This window comes from Xiphophorus hellerii, chromosome 4, assembly GCF_003331165.1.
Source record: "Xiphophorus hellerii strain 12219 chromosome 4, Xiphophorus_hellerii-4.1, whole genome shotgun sequence".
Lineage (NCBI taxonomy): Eukaryota > Metazoa > Chordata > Actinopteri > Cyprinodontiformes > Poeciliidae > Xiphophorus > Xiphophorus hellerii.
Genome location: NC_045675.1, coordinates 28,653,249 through 28,677,447, shown reverse-complemented (window position 1 = coordinate 28,677,447; position 24,199 = coordinate 28,653,249). Strand labels below are relative to the sequence as shown.

Sequence of the window (24,199 nt, the reverse complement as noted above, 5' to 3'; positions counted from 1 at the left end):
AGAGTTGGTGCACATCCTCAGTGTGTTAAACACACACACACACGCGCACACGCCCACACACACACACACAAATAAAAACTATGCAAGTTTCAATGGACAGGGCCTTTTAGAGCTTTCAGCAACATTTATAGATACCCAAACATGTATAATTCAAAATTCAGGAAAACTTTTCCAATGCGTCTTGAGTAAGTGGGAGGGAGGAGAAAAACATGTAGAGCCGTTAGAGCTGCCGTCTGTCTGCTTGAGGTCTGGAGTTGTCTCTCTTTAAACAACACAGTGCAGGTGGAGCAGAAGGATGCGACAGATGGGTGGGATTTAGGACAATATTCATTTCTATCTCAAAGTTGCTCCCTCGTGCTGCAAAGTGTTTCCTGGTGTCCCACAGGGCAATAAGCTTCCATACGAATAGTCAGCGCCAGGGTAGTTGTAGCCCTGGCAGGATGCTGCTATTTATAGTTACTCAACACAGTTCAGAGCACCTGGTCTGTTGGCTCTGAGGATAGCATGGGTAGTGATGCTATCAACAGCATAGAAAATTGCCTAGAGTTAAAATTGAACTGCCCTAATAAAACTAATTAATTTGTGGCATTTTACGATATATATGGAGCATTAGAGCATTTTTTGTTGTAGTCAAACAGGTCATCCTGATTTCACACCCCGCAGCCAAATGGTAAAGCTGAAGATGCACAACATAAACCAATTCTCCATTTGGGAAAGACAGGGACTTTGTGCTACTGTATATGTGCTAACTTCTGTTAGTTTATTACTTAGAACAGGAATTAAACATGGAGAACAAACATGTGCCTTTATACTTTACAAATCTAGAGCAAACTTAGAAAGTACCATCTACTTCGCTATCCAGAATGACTGGGGTCAACATCTAGTTTTATACTTATAAAGAGCAGCCAGGAACAAGAATCAAACATGGAGAACCAACCAAAGTTTAGATTTTACTCTTGTTATCCAGCAACCCAGAACAGGAGCATTTAGTTTTATGCGTCACTTTTAAGATCTAGAAACCACAGGTTATCATCAGACATTCAGCTTGGGGATGAAACTTGCTCCAGTCCAAGACTGTAGAGTAGCTAATTTGAGATTAGCACTCTGGTTTTAGGATCAGAGTTTAGCATCAGGCACTCTGCTCAGTGTTGTAACTATCTAGTCGTGAACCAGCTTCTTAAATATTTTTTAATATTGCAATGTATTGTAAAATGTTGCTTGTTATAGAAACTCCATGTAGGTGAAGATAGACATCATTGCCGTAAGAAGTCATGTACGACACACTGCTCAGATCCAGATTAGTAATGGTGACACATTGTTGTTCCCATGCCTAAATTCTTCTATACTGTATCTATGTGGGTGTTTTCTACCGTCTTGACACAGAACTTATTTCAGATTTATATCCGAACAATAAGCAGGAGGTTTCAGCACCGAAGCTTCAGATGGTGTTCCATACCTTTCATTGTAAATGTCCCTGGGTCGGCCTAAAGAAACAGATACTCTTAGCCCAGACCAAAATGCTGGGTGGGGGGAAAGACTCTTGAACTGAACATGAACTGTTTTTATTTTTGGCCACTTGACCCTGTTTTTATGAATTCCAGCTGAAAGGATGAATACTGATTCACAGCTAACCCCCTCTGTTATCCTGGTCAGAGTCCAGCTACACATCCCGTATCCTGCTGTTTCTTTTCATCTGTCAGTGAGGAGCACACGAGGACCGTAACCTTTTCACCTCCCACCGGTCCACCTCCCATCGCACAGACAGCTTGAACTATCAGTGGGACTCTCAGGAGTCAAGGGCATGTTCCCTTGCTGCCTTGCTGCTTCTGAGTAAAACCAGTGTGAGGACTGAAACGTAGCACCATGCAGCAGAACCTTCCTAATGTGCCAGGAAAACCAGCACTCCTTACTTAAAATATTATATTTTCAGTAATGACATGGGGAAAAAAATACCATGCAGCTCATTTTTGCTCTGTTGCGTTTGGTAAAATGTCTCAGTTTATTCGCTTTTATGTACAGTATATTGTGCTTGTAATTGGTGAGATGGGAACAGCCAGCTCATCCAGTCTTCCAAGTGAGCGGTATCCGCCTGCTAACTCAGTTGTGACTGACACAATTAGATAAGCTGCTCTACAGCCAAAACAAGGAGACGCATTCAGCTGTTTTATTCAACGATCTAGGAGATACATCTCCAGTCCCAGTGGTAATCACTAAGACGCTCCAAGCTCTGGAGCTGAGGGGAAAGATTTAAAGATCCTTCAGATATTACAGTAACACTTCCCGATAAGCTCCACAGAAATGCACTTTGGTGAAACGGGACTAATGTTGAACCAAACATCGTTACTACTATTAGTTAACCATTAACTAACTAACTGATCAATCAATCCTTCATTAGTTTTTCTGTTTACTTACCATTTATAAAGTGGCGACGTTGCTTTCAAAGCCTCATCGTTAGAAAATGTTTTATTATGGTGTCCTACTGACAAACTGAGTAAGCATTCTCCAATTTTAGGCCTCTTGACTGTTCAGCTCATCATTAGGCAACCAGTAAGTATCATCGCATTAAGAATTTGCTAATGATGAGGCTTTTAGGATAAAAAGTTTGTCATTACCTAACCCTTAATTAGTTGGTTAGGTATAATTAGTTAGGTTCATGATTCGTTCATAATTGGTTCCTTTTGAAACCCTTATTATAAAGCAGAAACTAATTACCGTAATCAAGAATCAAGTTCATCAGTTTGTGATAAATTAATAATTATTGCCATATTAAAGTATGACTTATTGGAAAATTTTACCTAATTAATTAAGAAATAACTGCCAATTTTTTTTTATAATAAAGAGAAGAGTTATGATCAATAACTCTTCATAAGAGAAGAGTTATGATCAATAACTCTTCATAAGAGAAGAGTTATGATCAATAACTCTTCTCTGTTTACTGAGATTTAATGATTAGCAAGCCACTTATTCAACATTATCAAAACAGCAGGACATTAAGTGTTACCTTATTAGGCAATGGCTAACCAGAAGATAAGTCCATCATTAGCAAATGGATAACTATCAGTAAGTTGATAATGAGTTCATTGTATTAGACACATTTATTGTTTCTATTTATGGCAGAACAGCAAACACCGACAAAGACCTGACCTGTAACAGATCTAAAGCAATGTGTGTATTTTTGTTTTAATCCAAAGAACCAGCGCAACAACCGTAGAAGACTGATGGCAAACAATTAGCCATGGTTCATATTAAAAACTGACCTGAAGCTGCTGCTGTCCAAACATCCAATCATCCTCCCTCACCAAGATTTGATTCTAAACCTATTACAAGCTTTGAATATTGCCTTTACAGGAGGATGCCTGAAAAATGAATATGTCATTAGGCTTAACTTGCACAGATGGAAAAGAAAAAAAAAAAAAGTTGCTTTTAGACGTGTGATGAAATTCCATTCTGCTGAGAAAACATTTTTAAACGTAAAATATGGAATTTAACGGTGAATCAAAACTACATGTGTGTTTACGATATTTTCATGTCTGATTTAGTTTGAGTAGTTGGTTTTAAACATCACTGCAGTACTGCGATCTGCCTCCCTTTGCAGAACCAGACAACAAGAGCACAACTAACCCGTTCCAACCAGAAACCAAACTCTCTCTGGATCCTCAGTCTGCGCTGAACGTGACGCACAGATTCCTGCTGCATCACGTTCAGAACTTAAGCAAATTGTCTGCTTTTAAGAAAGTGATATAGTAATCACGCAGACGGCAAGCATGGATAAGCTATGAGCTAGCCACAGAAACCACCTGCCTTCAGATTTCCTAACAAATCATTTTATGGGTCCAGGGGTGCTCTTCTCCCCCAGCAGGCAAGTGCTCTATAAGGGCTGGCAATGCCCCAAGCAGCATCCAAACGGGCCCAGCTGTCACGCTGGGAAAACACTATCAGGCGCCCCTAAAGTCATTTTACAAAGCCCAGCTATTTGAGGCAGCCAGATCTGCAGCAGCCATCATCTGCTCAGCAAAAATGCAAAAAATAAATAAATCAGCAGCCTAGCATTTGCCGCCTGGTTTGAGGCATTCATAGTTGCTAATCGTGTTAAACAGTAGAGGAGACACGATTCACAAGCAATATAAACAAGCCTCTAAGCGTCAGGCTGCAGGCTCAGCAGGCTCGTCTCCTAGCGCGCCGTTAACGCGCTCTATCCTCCACCGTGGATGCAAGAGGTGTGGCGAGAAGGCCCGAGGCTGAACTGGTGATGGGAGAGCTGCTAACTCTTCTTAGAAGAGGAAAAATTTAGAAGCATAAACATATAAACAACAAAGCACAGCAGAGCAGCGGCTACCACCTATTAAGAGTTAGCTTTTTATTTGGGAGCCCAAGAGGCCTGATGTAGCGCTGCTTTGAGCCTAATTAGGGACCAAGAGAACTAAACTAAATTTAGTTCACAAGTTTAGAGCTTCCATTTATTAAAATGAATGGGACTTTATCAGCTGAAGGACATTGGGTTTGACGGCGTCTCCACGGCAGAAACTCTAATGTTTCAGTCACCATGGTACTTCAAATAGTTTTATTTTGTTGTCGGCGAAAACATCATCATCATCATCTGAAGCTCACCCTGTAGTAGTCGCTGCTGTAGATATCCCTGGACATGCCGAAGTCTCCAATCTTGACCAGAAGGCCGTTTCCAACCAGACAGTTGCGAGTTGCCAGATCTCTGTGAACAAAGTGCTGGGAGGCCAGGTAGACCATGCCTGAGGCGATCTGGGTAGCGATGTGCAGCATCTGGGAAAGGCCCAGCTCTCCATTGGACTGCAGCGGCTGGCCGTCCACCAGGATCATGGCGTCAGGGCCGTGGGCTCTGAGTTAGGAATAACAATTCAGGTTGATTCAGTAAAGAGGAAATGTGAGACCTTTGGTCAATTTTAGAGGCCTGTTGGGATAAACCACTTTAAACAGTAAAGAATTAGGGAGGAAAGTACTTCAGCGTTGCATAAATATAGCACCTTACAAAATTGTTATTACTCCTTTTTCAGATTTAGGAATGGTATAACCAGTAGAGTTAATGTGTTTTTGGAAAATATAGGAAGTAGCAGAAATCACTACACGTGCTACATAATAAAGCAACACAAGCAAAAATACATTACACTTCAGTGGCAAAAGAAAGGCAAGTGTTAAAAAGTTGGAACTCCAGACCAGAATTAATAATAGTTATTATTAATCAAAGGCAGCAACTAAACTGGACAAGATTGGATGGGTTTCTCATAATCTTGTTTGGACAGTTTCTTTTAATCCCGGAAATGTTCTCAAAGTAGTAAAAGGCCGATTTTGTAGCTGCCTTTATGTGTGTCTGAATGTTCGGGTCAGAGTCCATCAGTTTTCAGGCCTCATTACTAGCTTCTAGCTGTAATACCTGAAAGCTGTGCATTGGCTCTTGATCTTCCTCTTCAGGTCCAAACAGTTACTTCAGTTTTATTGCCAGTTAGCTGAAGAAAGTCATAGGATATTTGCATATTGATTTCTTTTCTATGCATCTGCTCAGTGCTTAAACGGGTTCACAGTCACCTGGTGTGTATAATCTGCATAGTTATAGTAACTAATCTTGCGACTTTTATAATCTGAGCTTGTAGGAGCATGTAGACATTAAATAGGAGAGTTCCCAGGGTTGAACCTTGGGGTACCCCACATATAATTTTTGTCCACTTCAAGGAAATGTTACCTATTGATACAAATATATCAGGGTTTTTTTTCAGGCAAGACTCACCCTTTCATGTAATACAACTCTCCCTTCACTTCAATAATATGTTGTGGTCAACAGGGCCAAATACTGTGCTGAGACATAACAGAACAAACACTGTGCTTCTTCCATAGTCCATATTTATGTGGATGTCATTGAACTCTTTGAAATCGGACTGAAATGCATCAAGCATGGATAGCTCATAGCTTATCCATGCTTGTCTGGTGACTTCTTATTGCCAAGAAGTCATTTAACTGTTGAAAAGCAGTTTTTTTCAACAATCTTGCTGATTTACGCAAGATTGGCCAGTTATTGTCCAATGGCAAAAAATACACTGGAATTTGTGGTCATATGGCAAATTCATACATGATACATTTAAGGGAGACGAATATCTTTTAAAAGGTACCGTCCACACCACAACAGGTAGTGCTGCAGTAGCTCTATGCTAACTAAAACATAACCGTACACATCATTGCTTATGAAAGACACGTTGGACCGTGTTAATTCAGCTTTAAGAGTGTCATAGCCGGATGCAGACGTCTAAGTGTGTGCTCGGCTTGACAGACCGCCCTTTAACACAGTAACCCACAGCCGCATTAATAAAGCCTTATCCACAACACATTCATGTCCCATTCTGCGTGTTCAGAGGAATTAGCATAATAAAGAGAAAAATGAGAGAAATGTGAGCAAATTAACTTGAACCTGCAAGCGCTCGGCCGGCTTTAATTGCACTGATAAACTGTTCTGTGCCTGCACCGCTCCGATTAATTCTGTGGCTGTAATTTGAGCTTCGGAAAAGCAAAACTTTTGACTTCGCCCGACACGTCAGGGACTCGAAACGAGGTCTGTGGAATCTCATCCACCTGCCGTGCGTTTACCAGAACAGGCTGAGTGCAGGTTTCTGGGTGACAGTGAAGAACTCATTTCCTGTGAAGTGTCCCCGCTGTTCCCATCAGCTTCTTGTCAGCGTGATTACCGAGCGGGCGCCGCACAGGAAAGGCTGATGCTCTTCCGCTCTGTCAGCCTGGCTTTCAATCTCCATTTTGGAATTTTAGTGCCATTCTGTGCTCTTTGCTTTAGGTGTGATGGTTAAGGGGAATTAGAGGGGGCGCTTTTATGGCGTTGCTCTTTCTTTCTTTTTTACCCCTTCCTCCATATGCAGCAGCGTCTGATTGGACGCAGGCTGCCCTCAATTCATCTGAAGGTTGAGTGAGACCCGAACATCTGATCTGATTCATTCCCATTGATCTAGTGCACATCACATCTTTTAAACGTGACCAAAAGGCCCGGTAGATGAAGAATCAACGCTGTCTTGCACCTTGGATGAAAGAATTTCATCACTCGCGACATTGCCTTTCATTTCAGGAATGATTTCCCGACTGAAAATCTTCACGCACTCTTGAGTCCGCGCGCGCGCGCGTGCGCGTGCGAGGCACTCTCGCACTCAATCATAACATGTCATCTTTTCATCCACCGCTCAAGATTTAAAAACAAGAAAGACCACACACACACACACACAAAAGCATACACACAGCTGCAGCCGCTGTCATCGCACTTGAAATAGCACGCTTCTATCTCTCACTCCTCTCGAGCGCGCTGACATCAGCTCCAGTCAAGCCTCCCATTACCAAAGCGCTTGCCATAGCGCCGTCGTGTCGCTTTTGTTGGAGCTTATCGGAGGTCGTTTCCCTCAGTGCAGCCTGACAAAAAAGGCGCCGGGCCGTGTCTGTATGGACGTCAACAGTCCTGAAGGGGGCTGGACATTTTAGCACCGGCAGGACTTTGAGTTTTCTTGGATTTCTGTTAAAAAATGCCTAAAAATGCTTTGTGCCTTGTAAGGAATTCACATTCCTTGAACTTGTTCATGTTTTGTCAAATTACAAGCACAGACTTCAATATTAGGATTTTATGTGACAGACCAACAAAATGTAGTTCAGAAACTGGGTAGGTGAAACTCTCCCCCCCCCCCCCCCCAACTCTGACAACACCACCAGCGCTGTGTTTCACAATGAGCTTAATGGATCCAGGTTGACATGTGGTGTTAGTTTTCCACATAGCCCTTTGCATGTTGGCACGTCGACCATCATTGCTTGTGAAATAGCTAAAACCTAGTCAGACTGGGTGTGTGAAAAGCTATTTTCTTGCCACAAACCCCTTTAGCATTTTGGTCTAGCCATTTCATCTATTGCTTTGCAGCTGACTGTATATTTGGGACCAATGTCCTGAGAGGGGACAGAAAGAACATGAAGTCTCTCTGTCTGTGGTTTGAAAACAGAACCGGCCACCTTCAGTTCAGTAATGATAAGCACCGAGTGCAGAGTTTGGTTGTCACAAGTTACATTTGCTTAGTTACATTTACATGAGTTACTTTTTGGAAAAAATTTACTTTCAGGAATATTTTGACTGTGTTCCACTTTCCTCTTATACTTGAGTAATTCCATTATGACTTATTGCTACTCTTTTGGTGTCACACCTGCAGTGTTTGTTAAAGTTTCAAAATCTTTACATACTGAAAGAAATGTTTCTGAACAACATTTTTTTGGCCTGATTTTGTTATTTTGTAATTCTATTCATATGCACTGCTTTCATGTTGATATTTGAAATACCAATATTTCCACATAACTTTATATTTTGGTCCATCTTATGACGTGATTTTAAAATACTGATTAATTGATGTTTGATCAATTACATGAGAAACATTTTTACCAAATACCTTATCAATCTTTACTGTAGTAATTTCTTGGATGGCTACTTTTTACATTTACTTGAGTAAAAACATATTGAAGTGGTGCTACTCTTGCCTGAGTAAAAGTTTTGGCTACTCATGGAAAAACATACCTCAGACATGTATTTCCATGCACATTTAGTGAAACACTGACCTTAGGAATTTATTCAGGTCTCCATGCTTCATGTATTCGAACACCATGATGAGCGGGTCTCCGTCCACGCACACTCCGTAGAACTTGACGATGTGGTCGTGCTGCAGGTTGGTGAGCAGCTCCGCTTCCCGTTGGAAGTCCTTCCTGGCTGACAGGTTGGGATCTTTGAGTGTCTGAAGGGGGAAATGAAAGGATTTATATGAATGACTTGTCTTGCATGTCTCTAGGGAAAACAGTACCAGTTTCTTTGAAACATTTCGCCTGCAAGAGGTGTTTGTAGACGTCTTGTTTGATGAGTGTGTTTAATCTGTTTGTGTTCGGATTTGTCAAAATCATTGGATAATTATACTGAAAGCTTTATTTTATTCTCAAGTGACTCAGAGGAAGCCTGACAAACAGATGTTTGTAAGATAGCAAATCTAGAAAGACAACACAAGCACAGTTTGTTTTTTTGTTGTTTTTTTTTGCAAGCCACTAGGTCAGCTCTCCAGTTGTTTTTCGTTCTTCAGTTCTGATCTTTGCAAAGTCACAGTTTAGTTAAAGTGCAATAAACAAGTGAAGATCATTTATTAGGTTTCAGGTGATCATCTCTGAATCACATAACTACAGTACTCAGTATTCCTGGTTACAATTGGATGTTGAATTACAACGTGTGTGTTTCCGGCAAGCTTCATCGCGCGGGACTGGTGCGTTGCATTCGTCGACGCCAAACACTGGCAATTTGTCAACATTTTAAACTTCAACAGTATCTATGTTTCCAGCAAACAACCGTTTCTCAGTAGCAGAAGGCCCAGACTCTCTGGGTGAATGTCACCAGGTTGTGAGCTGGTTGTTTAAGCAGAACATCCTAAAGATGCTTGACTGGATTTTTCATGATGTATTTGTTTCGTGAAAAATTGTACAACAATGCTAAAGTAGAACAATGCTTAGATAGATTGTCTTGAGTGAAAGTCATATCCACAAGCATGACACCGCACAAATTTCTTTTCCAGCAGAAAATTATTCAAGCCATCACACTGCCACTACCTCCATCCTGGTGCTGCGTTCCCTCATCTACATAATTCACATTACGTCTGTCTGTCGACGTAATGGACGTGGAGGAAGACATGATCTATCAAACCAGGCCATTTCTTTTCTGACCCAATTGTTCAACCGTCACCATCAAGCCTTTGTAAAACCCACTTAAATCTTTATGCTTGTGCAATTTCTCAGCTCCCCTAATTTCACAACTCTCCTAAAAATTCAATTTTTTTTTTTTACCAGGCTATATCAGTATGGCTCACCCTACTGTTATTTGATCTGCAGCAAAACAACAGATTTTTTGTCCATTGATCAAAACGACTATTTTGGAAGAAGAAATCTTCGATCTGTTGGCCACACTTGGGATTCATAACATCTTCACATAAATTTTGTTTCCACATCGCAGAATTTCAAACCGATTTTTCTTTTTAGGAACCAATATGGAAAAACAAAAAAACACACAAAGAGTGGCTATTTAATTTTCCCTGGAATACAGTTTGATTTCTTTTCATGTTTAAAATGAGAAAAAGCAAAACAAAACGCAGATCGGTTATCTTTAAGCTCAATTTAAATAACATGTAGTCAATGTTGCCTGCTATGTAGGCGGAGGGAAATGCACCTTTAGTGTCTGTTTATACAGCAGCTGTTCACTGTTGATAATTTTATGTATCCAGCAGTGAAATGTAAATGAAATGGTAAATAGGCTCTGTATACACAGCATTTGTCCTGCCTTGTTGTTCAACTCTAGCACCTTTCATTTATTATTATTATTACTATTTACAAGAAGTCAAACTCTTTATTTTTAGTAAATAACTAAATGTTAAATATGATTTCTTTTATAGTTTGGTGACATATGGCTTTTAGGGTGCCACAGATCCAGACAAGCTTTACTTATTCTACTTTTTAAAGTCCAGTTGTTTTCTGGTTTTCCTATCTAGTTGACAGGACGGTGTGGTACATGTAGCCCTCTGGCAGGCAGGGGTTAATCTCCATAGAGATTCCCCAGTTCACAACCGAAGACCGTAGGCTTTGTCAACCGAAAGCGCAACATTGCATACCTTTAAATATACATACACACATTTTACAACACTTATCTGAGCCTTAAAAGCATGCCAAACACCCCTTTCAGCAACTGCTTTCAAACACAGACTTAAACTCTTGCCCCTCCCTTAAACTCTTCCAGCAGCTGTGTGGCACCGTTCGACTTACTTCCCACTAAACGGAGCTGTGAATAATAGAAAATGGCATTGTTTAGCAACTCGTTCAGAGTGGTTACGTTTGAAAGCACATAAGAACACAATCTTCCTCCCGCAGGCTACCGTATAAGCCCAAAAGAGAGCTCAAGAGAGATTTTCCCGAGCTTCTCCCACTGAAAAACACCATGAACGAGAGGGCGAAATGCATCAACATGTTCTAGTTTTGCACCGTATTCATGCTACTATGGACAGAATGTTGTTGTTTTTTTTGTCTCTAGCTTACACACAGCTACATCGACACGTTACAAAAGCTAGCCTTGCCTCGTCGTAAAGCATTGCCTCTATAATCTAGCGTTATAGCAGCTGTCATTTTCTACCCTCTTCAACGTCTTGTACATATTGTAGCAATGAGGTCAACAATCACTGTGGCTGTAATGTTCTGGAAGGAAAGGTGGAGCTGCGGGAGCTGCACACAAAACAACCTGATCTGATTGGTAATAAGATGAAGCACAGAGGTGCCTTGAACCTGCCTTTCGGGTGCAGAGCACATAAAATGCCAACTCTTGATGGGATGTCAGGTAAAGCCTCCAATATGAGAAAAGAGAAATAAATAACAGCTATAAGCCTTATTGCGGTCTCTCTCCTGGAGAGAGAGAGAGAGAGAGAGAGAGAGAGAGAAAAAAAGACTCTTGACACTTCATCAGCAGCAGGAAAATACACAGTTGCCACTTCTGATCTCCTCAGCCTTGAGTCCTGTTTTCCCAGCCTGCTGCTAACATCATCACAGATGGAATGACCTCAGGATGGAAATGCATTTACTTGTATGTGCGCCACTATTTCAGCGCGGTGCTTGAGATGTACGACGGCGTAGATGAAATGATCATAAAATTCTATTACCAAATCAAACGGCGCTCTTGAGGAAATGTTTTTGGTCTGGGCTTTTCTCCAATCCAGTACCTTCAAAGTGCACGCCGACAATAAATTAAGGGAAAGCACTGCGATGAATTTTTCCCCAGAGTTGACCTTCGAGCGTGTTCAGAGAGCCTCTGTGTCCTCTTGCTTCTTTTACAGGCAGGAGAAAATGGACATTGTATTGGCTTTTAGACAGGTTACAGTAGCTGCGTTTCCATTGACCGTATAATTGTGCAGTTTGACATTTAAAAAATAAATTTGTTTGGTTAAAACGTAGAAGTTTTGAAAAAACCAAAATTTTCAATTAAACGTTTTGGCGTTAGGATGATGTTTTTTTTTGACCGTATCAAAATTAGTTTATTCCGCAAAACTTCAATGGAAGCAGCTTTTTCGCAAAACACGAGTCACACGATCAACGGTCAGATGTTGCCACTGGTGCAAGCCTAGAAGAAGACAACAGGAAGTAGTTTCAGGATCATGGTGCGGTAAACTAATCCACATGTAATTTTAATTGCGTTTCTTTTTTTAATGTAAACACCGCCATTGCAAAATTGTGTTTTTTGACATTAGCGGAATATTGACATGGTTTTGTGCCATTTGTAGTGAAAACACTGTTACTCAAGCAGGCTTGGTTATATAAAACCTATTTTACTCTGTGTTAAAACTTAGTTTAAACTTGGCCGATATTAACCAGAGCGTCAAGATCACATTATTAAATACGGATTGCTTAAACCAGGCTGGACAACCTTGTACTTTCAGAGCCCCTCGCATTTTTAATGGCATTGATTCAATACGGGGTTCGAAACATTCCTCAGACATAATTGGATTTAGGTCTAGTGAGCGTGGAGGAAACGGGAGTTCATCGCTTTTTAAGAAATCAGTTTGCCATGATTTGAGTTTTGTGCAGTAGTCCATTATCATGCCGGACATAGACATCCAAAGATGGGTACTTCACCAGCAACGGTGTCATCAAGATAAAGTTTTCATGTTGCTCACACAAAATGTTGACGCCACCATCCGAACGTTGCAGCAGAAACTGAGACAAGCCAGACTCTGTAACATTTTTCCAGTATTTTATTGACCTATTTTGATGAGCTTATACCCAGACTTTTGCCTCTTCATGTCTTGATTGTAGCACTTGGTTATTTGAGCTACCTTTGCTGTTTTTAACCCTTGTTAGCTACTCTACCCAATCACCTCTGACAATCAAAAGAGATTGTGCCAACATGACTGCTGTTTTTTCCCTTTTTTTGGGCCATTCTCTGTAAATTGGGAAGGTAATTGTGTCAGAGTGTCTTATATCTGAGCATCAGAGATACTCAGACAAGCCCATCTGGCACCAACAACCACGCCAGGTTCAATATCACTTAAATCCTTTTTCTCTCATTCCAAAGCTCAGTTTGTACTTCATCAAGTTGTCTTTACCACACCCGGATGCCTAAATATATTAAGTAGCTGCCATTTGATTGGCTGTGTTGCCATTTGTGAGTTAACACAAACTCTCTTACATAAGCGAGAACATAATCCACTTGTCGGTAACCCATCCTGTTAACCGAGGTACGAACCTAGGTAAGAAAAAGCAAACTATCACTACAAGAGGCGCAATTTAAAACAAGCAAGTCTGTGGCCCCAAATAACACTTAAAGGACTTACATGCCTTTTGCCATCTGTGTGTGTTTTCTGAAAGGACAAGGTCTGTGTCGAGAGTTGTTGTCAACCCGCTGCTGTTATTTCTCTAATCCATCAAACGAGACAGCGACCGGCCCCACAGCAGAAGACTTAAGGAAGTGTTTGCCGGCTTGGTAGCTCAAGAGTGTGATGTACTTGTACTGATATGACAGATGGTCTCTCTGACCAGCTGGTTGGCAGATTTTAGGCAAAGACACACCAGGACTTTGCCGGTGAAATGCGTCATGTCCGTAATTTCTCGCCAGTAACCAGACACCTGATGGGATCAGCCGGAAGTGTGTGACAGAGGAGACCGCTGGAATTCAGCCAAGGGTGGTTTCTTTAGGCAATAGAAAACAATGTGTATGCCTGATGTGTTCAACCGATTAGATAGGGGGGCGGTGAGATGGCGAACACAGTTCACCTGGCTAAGTTTCACTCCATATGTCCTTAGATGGGGAAAAGCTCATGTTTATTGGACACGGTCAGCTTGATAAGTGATTGATGAGCAGGTTCGAAAATGCCTTGCTTTGTTGCGTTATGACAGAACTGTTTTGTGAAAAGGACGTCCGACTGCATCGTTTGAAAAAAGATTATACACATTTAAATAATTCAACCTTGAAGGATGATAGAGGAAAGCTTATTTATTTAACACATGGGCTGACTAGCCCATGTAGAAAAAAGTCTACTCCAAAACATTGCATCTTTATTTTTTATTTGTGTTTTCGTAATTCTACATTCATCCAACTTGTCATATCGGTCTGTGGCTACATTAATGACCAGCAAATGAAAAGTATATAAAAGACCATTTGGCTTAACTGTGAATTTATATTGAGAAAAGTTACATTTTTGAAGATGCGACATTTCTGGGTGACAGCAACAAAATGTAATAACCCAACTCTGGTTGTGTTAACTCTTTGGACACCATAGCAACATTGGACAAATTTTTTCACTCCAACACAGACACACACACACACACACACACGCCGACAACCAAGTAGTGAAGATGTACCTTGACAGCCACCAGCATCTTGTCCTTGGTGGGGCTGAGGTTGTAACACTCTGCCAAGAAGACTTTACCGAACGCCCCTTCACCCAACTCCCTCTTCAGGATGATGTCTCTCCGCTTTATATGCTGCACGACTGAAACAGGAGACAGAGGAACAGTAAATACACAGCTGTTTAGACATTTACCTACACTTATCCTAAACTTCAACCTCATGTTGATTTCAAGCTTTTAATCATCACCTTCCTAAAATAATGGTTTAAGTTGTTTTTTTTTTGCCCAAAACATCTTTTTTTTTTTGTTGCAAAAATCCCTTTTTAAAAAAAAAAAAAAAAAGACTTGGGCCATTATTTCAGAAAGGTGACAAAATAATTTGTTCAAAGTCTGCTCTTTTTTTCAGGATGGTATGATGGTATAAGACTTAGAGCTGAAGCAGCCGCAGCCATATAGGGCGCCGCCATTGATATACCACCAATAATATCCGCCATGGATCATACAACAACTCGCTTTAGCAAGTTTTTAAAACAAGAATTTAGTTTAAGTTGAAACTATATGAGATTTTTTCCACTCCAAAAGATACAATGTTATACAAACATGTTCATATGTTGAAGGAACATTCACACGCAAGAGAAAGATTGTGTTTTTGTAGCAGTTATAAGGTTTTAGGATCATTCTTACTGGATATTTGCAGATTTTAAGCACAGCCTATTCATTTTGTTCACTTGCAGAAAGTTAAAGTCCTTTTATTGCTCCTCCTTTATTCCCGAAACCAATTTAAGGTGTTTTAGGATCACTGTACATCTGGAATACCCAAGTTTCATTCATCCGTACCAAACCGCTCCCTGTGATGAAAACAATATGGTAAAGATATTAAACAACAACAACAAAAAGGAAATACCAAGGTCCAAGCCTCACATCAATACTTGGATACCAGTGTCCATGTCCATGGTAACATGAGTTTTATATCACCATTTATGAAGAAGCAACAGACCAAGAAGGAAATATCTCAAACGGTACCTGATTTAAATAGAGAAAAACCATCATATGACATTCAGTGGTGTTTTTTTTTTGCTGTACCACCTCAGCACCCCCTTGTACAGTTCAAATGCATAAATACTTAAAAGCCCAAAATAAACATTTCTGAAGAAACATGAGACAAGTCATGTCAGGGTAACAGAAGAATGATCTTTTCTTTGTGTTAGGACTAGAACACAAAGAAAAGATCAGAATGTGTGATGCAGTCAATCTTTTATCTCACGTTGAAGCTGCTTAAGAGAGAATACCAGGCACATGAAAGCTCAAGAGACTTTAAAACTTTCCAATGCAAATAAACACAGTGATAATACCGGATCTGTGGAGCTGCATGAAGACAAAATTGTAAAATTTTACAAAACATCTAAAACCTCTCGCTGAAGCTAGGCAGAATAAAAAACAACAACAACAAAAAACAGATTATCTCACGTTTTCTCCCCAGATAACTCACTGCAGCAAGAACAGCACTGTAAACTTTACGTTTTTAGCTCCTGACCGTAGATTATTTTCATTCCCGGCTGTCATTACTTACAGTGTTTGTGCAACCAGAATGGAGGTCTGTTTCTTTTATTGATTATCCTTTAAAACCGCCACGGTATAAGATGACCGAGTAAGTGACTTGGCGTGTCGGGGGGAAAAGGTAGAAAGAGCAAGAAAGGAAACGGATTGTGGAAAAGACGAGGAGGCGTGTAGCGCTTGTGAACAGAGCTGCTGTTTGTGGCTGATCCTGAATAAAACATGACGGTTTGTAGGTTTACCATGAAAGCCCAGTCGCTCCATAGAGCTGCACTCATAAGGGCACACAAAGCTTCCACCGCACTCCAGGTTAAAAACCACAACAAATACATCATACAGCGACTTCAGCTTTATCTCCGTTACAAAACGGCAATCGTGAGAAAACTGAAAATATGATGCTTAGCAACAGAGGAAGTGATGTAGGGATGAAATCGTTCTGAAAATTTACACGAGAAACTAAAGTAGAATTTCTCAAAATATTTTGAGTGTAGATTTTTTTTTTTAACCATAGGAAATGAATATTTGGCAGGTTAACGTTTTTAACTAAATATATTTTTAACTGGTCCGTGGGCATGAAATTCAAGGAAGATGTCCATGACAACACAAGTAGTGCACATATACATATAACTAAATGAAAGCTGATAAATAAGTCATGTGTAATAAATTGGAATGACACAGGAAATAAATACTAAACAGAGGGAAGAGAAGAAGCAGAAAAAAGGCAAAGAAAGCAAAAAAAGCAGCTAAAATTCACCATTATTTAGAAATCCATCTGGTTCATATAAGAATCTATTATCCACTGATTTAGTCCCAGTGGATTTTGTAAATGGCGTTCTCATCGGCAATCATACTAGAGGAAAACATATACAATATTTCCATTAAAAACATAATATACTGAGCTGCCATGGTCTCTATCCAAACTCAATGCATGAGTCTCCACTGCTCAATAAAAAGCATGCTAGAGATTAAAGTTGGACGCAGGACATTTGGGTAAAAACCTCTGAAATATTGGGAGGATACATGCGGTCTTGGACGAAACTGCAAACACTTGAAATGAGACAAAACTAACTTACAACTGCCTTTTCAACAAGACATAGGAGTTTGTTTTAAGTCAATAATTCCTTAATATTAATGAAAAAGTGCTAGTTCCAATGACATATTATTCACTTATGGGAAAAATGTCTTGTTATAAATGTAATAATCTGCCAGTGGAACAAGTAGTTTTTCAATCAATATTAAGGAGTTATTGATTAAGAAAAAGCTCATATTTCTTGCTAAAAAGTTCCTTGTAAGTTGGTTTGGTCTTTTTTGTATTTGTAAATGGTAAATGGACTGAACTTATATACTGCTTTTCCAGTCATTTTGACCACTCAAAGCGCTTTACACTAGAGTCACATTCACCCAGTTGCACTCACAAACACATTTATACACTGATACGCAGATTGGTAGGCAATTTAGGGTTAAGTGCCTTGCCCAGAGGCACATCGACATGTGGAAGCTGGAACTGAACCTACAACCTTCCGATCGCAAGACAACTACTCTACCATAGACCCACAGTCGCCCTGTAGTCTATTTGTAGTAGAAACTAGGCCAAAAGTACTTGGCAAGATTTTGTGTTTTTGCAGTGTAGAGCTATATTTCCTGAGAAAATCGTCAGTTTTCATATCTGCCAGATGCATACCGGGTGCCTGATAACATGGCTACTGTTTCAATCTACACCAGTTTCGCCAAATGGAAGCTTAAATATTAAACATTGAAATTCCTTACACTTTGTATCAACTATATTAGCAGGGAAGACAGGCACCAGCTCCACTCCACCATATATGAATAAGGGACATAGACAATATGTGTAATACTCCAAAATGTTACATTTAAAAAAAAAAAATGCTGATGGACCAAACAAGTGAGAAAAATCATATTTGGTTAGAATTTACTTAATTAAGTGGAGTTGGTGAATTCAAAAGGTTGCCATTAATTTAATTGTCTTTTCGCTTTTATTCGTACTCCGATAAACTGAATGCTACCCAAGATTGATGCGCATGCAAACTGTCACACCACTTTTTTATGCTAATTTCTAACAGTTGGTTTTTATCAGTGCTGTCTTCTTCTGGAAAGATCTGAGTAACAGCCGCAGCGTATCCCCATGCAAAGTCTCACACTCGTAGCAGCTCTTGGTGAAGAGAATTAGCTTCTTTTATGTGTGCACCCAGGCCTAAGTGGGGACTTATCAGTGGAGACACAATATAAACTGATGAGGTTTCCCCTCCCACCCCAAAGCCTGCAGTCATAATCTGTCCACACAATACCGTCAGACATCTTTCTCTAAAATGTCACTGCATGCTTTATCCTGTTGTTCTTACGTCCAGATTCTTCCCTCAGGCAGAGAGGATTCATAGTGTAGAGGTTAGATTTACCGACTTTGTAATTAGACAGTCCAGGTTCACCGACAGGACACGCTTTAATTTTTAAACTGTGCCGCTCGCAGTGGGAGAGCAGCGACAACACTTTAGAAGGAAAAGCTGCTTAAACCAGCCACAGCATAATATCACTGAATGCTACAAAAGCTAGCTAAAGCGAAAAATATGTATGTATGGAGAAGATTACAAGACAGATAAAATAAAACAGCAGTAGCCCTAAAGTTTCTATGTTGTTCCTATTTATTCTCATCTTAATTTCAAAATACATTTTAGTCTCATCTTTAATACCAGCTTTAATAGGTTTTATCGATGCGTGTGCTAAAATGTGACTGCGTTATCCTCACCATAATAATAAGTGCCTCTTTCTTTCTTCTTTTTTGTTTGATGAACGATCAAATTTAACACATCGGTGGCAAACATCTGGTAATTTAATCCGTCCTCCATCTCTGCCTTCTTCGCTTTCATTAAATCAAACTCATTTGTCGGACTCGTGTGATGGACAGCATGTCATCCAGTAGGTAATTGCACACGAGCTAAAAGCAGTCAGCGTTTAATGCAGTGATACTGAAAAAGCATTTCTGCGCCTGCACTTAGAGCACATGAGGTGTTGCATCCATTCCCAGAAGACCATTTAATCTTCTTCTATTTGAGCTCCCTACAATTTTACTAATGACTGTTGGCCTAACCCTGCCCCCCCATGGCTTGTAAATATAATGCTTCTTCTGTAAAATGATAAATTCTTCTAATAGATGTTAAGACATGACCTTGCCAAGCTGCTTAATTTGGTTATCTCTACAATTCAACATTTGTTAGTTTAAAAAAATAAAATAAAAAAAATCATAAAAAAGAAAAATCATATTGTAAACAGCTTACAACAACTATAAATTAAAGTGGTGGAGAGATCATTGTTCAGTCTTTTAGTTATTTTAGAATTTTGTGCATGAATAAGTAGAAAAGCTACATCTGAATGGTTGATAGAAGTATGGTCTAGTAAAAGTCCAAGCTATAGTTATTTTCAAAACCAAAAAAACTTATTTTTACCCAAACAATATACAAACCCTACTTAAAAGATATTTCTACAAAAAGGCAACAAAACACATGGTATGTGTAGGATTTCCTGTTAAGTTGGATGAACCCGGTTTTGCACCAACAGGAACACATCAGTTTCTGTTTCTAGGCAGATGCAAGCAATTTATCAGCTGTGTTATCAGCAGCCCATGTGTAAAATGTTAAATGTTAAATGCAAAGCTACAAAACGTATCCACAACATGGCAGGAACAATAACCAATAATAACCTTAACGTGATACGATTTGTAAATATCAAACTATTATAAGTTCCACTGAAGACCAGCAAACACGAGAGCCTGTATGATTGTTAGGGTAAAGTGCAGTAGCAGCTAGCTGCTGTTGGCTATGTTAGTGTAGCTGAACTGCTGACTGTGCTCTGTTTGACTTAAACTATTAATGTGAAGTTGAAGTGTATCACTGAAAAACGTCGTGTTCCAAATTATTATGCAAAGTGGATTTAAGTGTCATAAAGATAAAAATTTTTGTTGTGCTATTAAATTTATAGATGGTATTGTGTGTCAGGGCTCTTTGAATCACTATAATTAATTTCAGAGAGCTGGTTGATTAGTTTGTCTGGTGAGTTCAATTAAAGGAAATCTACTGAAGAAGGATGTTCCACATTATTAAGCAGGCCACAGGTTTCAAGCAATATGGGAAAGAGAAAGGATCTCAAATTATTGTTCGTTCACAGAGATGTATGCGCTCAGATCAGTCTCACTGCACGCGTGGATTGGTCACTGATGAAGCCGGTGGGACAAACGGCACCACAGTGAAAGAGAAGTAGTTTCAGAATCATTTTACATGAACTACTGAAGCAACGCTAAAGTGATTTGAACAAATGAAAATTGTGAAAAATGATAAATATAAAAGCATCAATGACATGAGAAATGACCCCATGTTCATGAACATCTGCAGACTTTGAGGATTAAGTTTTGTCACTTTCTCACATCACCATTAACATTTGCACAACAGCTGGTGCATTTCTTAAAACAGTAAAAACTACAAAACCTGGTAAATTAAATAGTGGAAGCTGAGGTTAATCTGAGACAGAGAAACAATTTCTTGTAAGAATGATGAAGAAATGCATAAAAATGACAGATTTTGAGATCTATTTCAACATGTTTGTAATGACTCAAGGAAAGGAAATGAGGATCATTAGTTTTAGACGGAAAGACTGTTCGGCATGTATAGTTAATTCTTACTGATATGAAAGAAGCAAAATGGCAGACAGTTATCTGGAAGCAACTGATGTCTGTCCTAAATGATTTGCAATTTGTTGGAAAGAATGAGAAACTGTTACTATGATGCACGACGGACTAAAGCTTATGTGGTTTAACCAACAGTTAGGAGAAATTTAATTTGATTTGAGAAATCCATCAAAGCAATTACAACAAAAAGCTCTTCCTGATGAATCTTCATAAAGAAACTGGGTCAGGTTCCTAAGTAAAGTCCATCCTGTTGGTTGATTTTTTTTTGGAGGATTCAAACAAATAATGTTGAAACAATACAGAAATAAGTATTACTCTAACTAGTTAGGACGAGTCCTGGTTCTGAGTTAAATTTCCAAATATTACATTTCACTCATTGGTCTCCGTTTCCTCAGTGTAATCCCACTTGGATGTTTTTTGTGAGCCTTAATTTTCCACCACCAAACAGACAGAAATATTTGGATTTATTGCATTATGGCATTTTAAAGATGGCCGAACTGTGACATCTTGAAACTGTGAACACCTGGTGCACAATCAATCGTAAAGGACTGATGCTTTTAGACTAGAGTTCAAAATGAAAAAACAAGCCTGCACCCACATTTATTACTTCAAATAGCAAACACAAGGTAAGACTGTGAACAAACATAGGAACATATTTGTCTATAGCTTTAGCCGACACTAAAAACATTCCCGTCAGATGATCAGTAAATGCTCTCTCTTTCCTCAAAAAATAAAAACTGTGGATGTACAATAGGATAAAGTGCTGCTGGATCTGACAACAAAATGTTAGATTAGCATACAAACAGACATCAAATCCTACCTTTGCTTAAAAAAAGGCTAAATTTACAAGAAAAAGAGGCCAACATTTTTTTTTAAATGTGTAATTGCAAATCCATCAGTAAAAGTGGTCTTCATTCAGGTGTATGCAGAGGCTCAGACTTGATCTTGTTGTTTGTTACTCACAAAAAGTTCATGCGATGTGAAAAAGAGAGAAAAGAAAGCGGACGATCTTTCTGACTGAATGACTTGCTGAGATTCCAGCACAGCCTTTCTTTCATTTACATGATTTTGTTGGTGTTTTGTTGAGAGCAGCGGCTTGGGAATGCCTTGAAAGTGATTGCAGGGAAGCATGTAGCTTAAATGAGGGCCTTTTTAGTCACTGTTTCAGAAGAATCTGCTGTTTTATATATTAAAAAAACAGAGTCCCATGTCAAAACCGTCACCAAGTTGTGACAGTGTGATAGAAGAAAGATAATCCGTGCAAAAAAAGAAAAGAAAAAAAAATCAAACCCTCCACCTCCTCTAAGTTCTACTATTAGGTCTGCAAAAATGCTTCACTCCCAGTCAAAAACAACCAATCAGGATCAGGAGGAGGGTCTTAGTGCTGTCAATCATTCTCCGGTTTAATACGCTAATGGCAGAGAAACAACTTACAATTACAGGAAAACTGTTTCTCTGCAGTCTATGCTAACTAGCCTTAGCCTTCATGACAGGCTACATTGTGGTGAACCAGCTCACAAATTATCTTTCTCACATTAGACTCTCACAACATAATGAGAATTTTAACAAATATGTTTAAAAAAAAAAAAAAAAAAATGATAGAACTTACAGACTGCAGCTTTAATAAACAGTGGATTTTGTATGTTCACAGTAACCATTAACTAATAATTTAGCTTATTATTTATTAAGCTAAATCTTACTCTCTGACATTTTGCCCAAAAGACTTTCCCCAAATGCTTGATCGGGTTTTTCCAAACGGTTCTTCAGTCAAAACAGAGATTAGCTGCTCAGTCTGATTTCCTCTGGGCTGTCATTCTTATTTCATCCTTTCTGATATTCATCACCATCTGCTTGAAACATGTTGGGGGGGATGATTCATGAAAGTGTCACCTGTTCCTCTGGTGTTTCTGATAGACTGTGTCAAAGCTATATGTATATATGTGTGTATACAGTGTGTGTGCGTGTGTGTGTGTGTGTATATATAGCCGTCTGCAGAAGCTGGCAGCCACTTTGCTGAGTGAGAGCCCCACCAGGGACTCCACCACATCACTGTTGTCAAAAGCTTGATCCTCTAAAACTCTGATGTCGCAGGCTGCACATGTACATTTTAATTCAGAATGTGTTCTGACAGGATTTGATGGGGCAAATGTCTTTGACACTTTCCCAGCCTCCCAAAGTGTGAAGAGTCTTCAGCCTGTATTCCCCGCTGAATCCAGCCTCCGATTCTGCTGCTTTGTTGAACCTTCGTTTAAAGAGTACAAAATAAAATGTCACCTCAGACCGTAGATGGCTGCATTCCCCGTCACTCGTTATTAACTGAATGATTAACTTTACAAGATGATGTTTTCAGTGCGGTAAACTTTCAAATAAAGTTTTTTTTTTCCCCCCCTGTCTTTGCCGTTGTCCGCAAGCTTTTCTGGATGAAATAAACAGGATAGTAAATAAAATAGAAGACACAGGCAGGTAATCATAAGCCGATTAAGGAGAAGAGATTGTTTTGGCTAACAGTACGGCATCCATCTTTCTTTCTCCTTGTGGTTTCCTCTTCAGTCCGTTTGATTTTTAGATAGTTTCCCCTTATTGTCACCTTTGTGCTAAGCTGATACATCTCAATGTTATATATATTGAAAGTATTAAAGCTGCTTTTATAAATAATATGCTTTTTACATATTTCTTAAACATGTTGGTGGACAGTGTGCGAGGTGGGAGGGAGCGTTTCCATCGCAGTTCTGTGACATACAGAAATTTTGTTACGGCTGAAAAACCACTTCAGCCTAGAGCAAAAACTTCATTAAAATAGCTTTTATTTTTGAAAGTGTAGTGTTTCTAAGCCAGTCGCAATTAGAAATAAAATTAATCACATAATTCAAAGTTAACTCAATCATCTCCATTTGCAGGATTTCTCGTTTTTCTCTTTACTCTCTACCAAAAACAAAAGTCCTCAATCTGGTGCTTTGCTCTCAATCAGCCCTTTTTTTCACGGACAATATTGTTTACAGAGACTCCATAATTCATTTTATTTGTTGTTTCTGTTTTATTTATTTTGGATATTTAAAATGTTTTCCAGTTCTAGTGTTAAATGTTCATTAGAATTTAAAGTTTCTTGATATTTGACAAAGTGTTCTTGGATTATTATGCCATTGCCATTCTATTACTTGAAACTTTAATCAAAACAGCAATGTTATCGTTTATCGCGATAACTTCTGGGACAATTTATCGTCCAGCAAAATTTGTTGTTGTCACAGGCACAAGTGTTTCCATTAATCAAATTTATCTTTGTAATGTCAATTTGTGCCGTTTTACGGTCAATGGAAGCGCAGCTAATGATGCAACGACACAGATTAGCTTACTTGACAAAAAGCGCTAAAAGAACGGCCAAACCTCCTTAGTAAGGAAGTAAGAAGCGGTACTTCTCAATCTGCTGCATTAAAAGCCCGTTTCATTCTACGTTTGCACCAGTTGTTCCAATTGCTTTACTTTCTCACCTGAATAATTCATCCGGCGTGTTTGCTGTAGCCTCTAACACGGGCCTCTAGCACCCCGCTCCAC

At 39.4% G+C, this 24,199-nt stretch overlaps 1 protein-coding gene across 2 annotated transcripts in view; it reads right to left on the bottom strand.

Moving 5' to 3' along the window:
• The window catches only part of ntrk3b (neurotrophic tyrosine kinase, receptor, type 3b), a 298,902-nt gene that overhangs the window by 28,732 nt on the left and 245,971 nt on the right, over positions 1–24,199 (bottom strand). For both annotated transcript variants that reach the window (XM_032560214.1, XM_032560215.1), the window contains 3 exons: positions 14,416–14,546; positions 8,608–8,780; positions 4,609–4,852 (listed from right to left, as the gene is read on the bottom strand). In XM_032560214.1, coding sequence (XP_032416105.1) covers positions 4,609–4,852; positions 8,608–8,780; positions 14,416–14,546 — 548 coding nt within the window. The remainder of the gene's footprint in view (positions 1–4,608; positions 4,853–8,607; positions 8,781–14,415; positions 14,547–24,199) is intronic.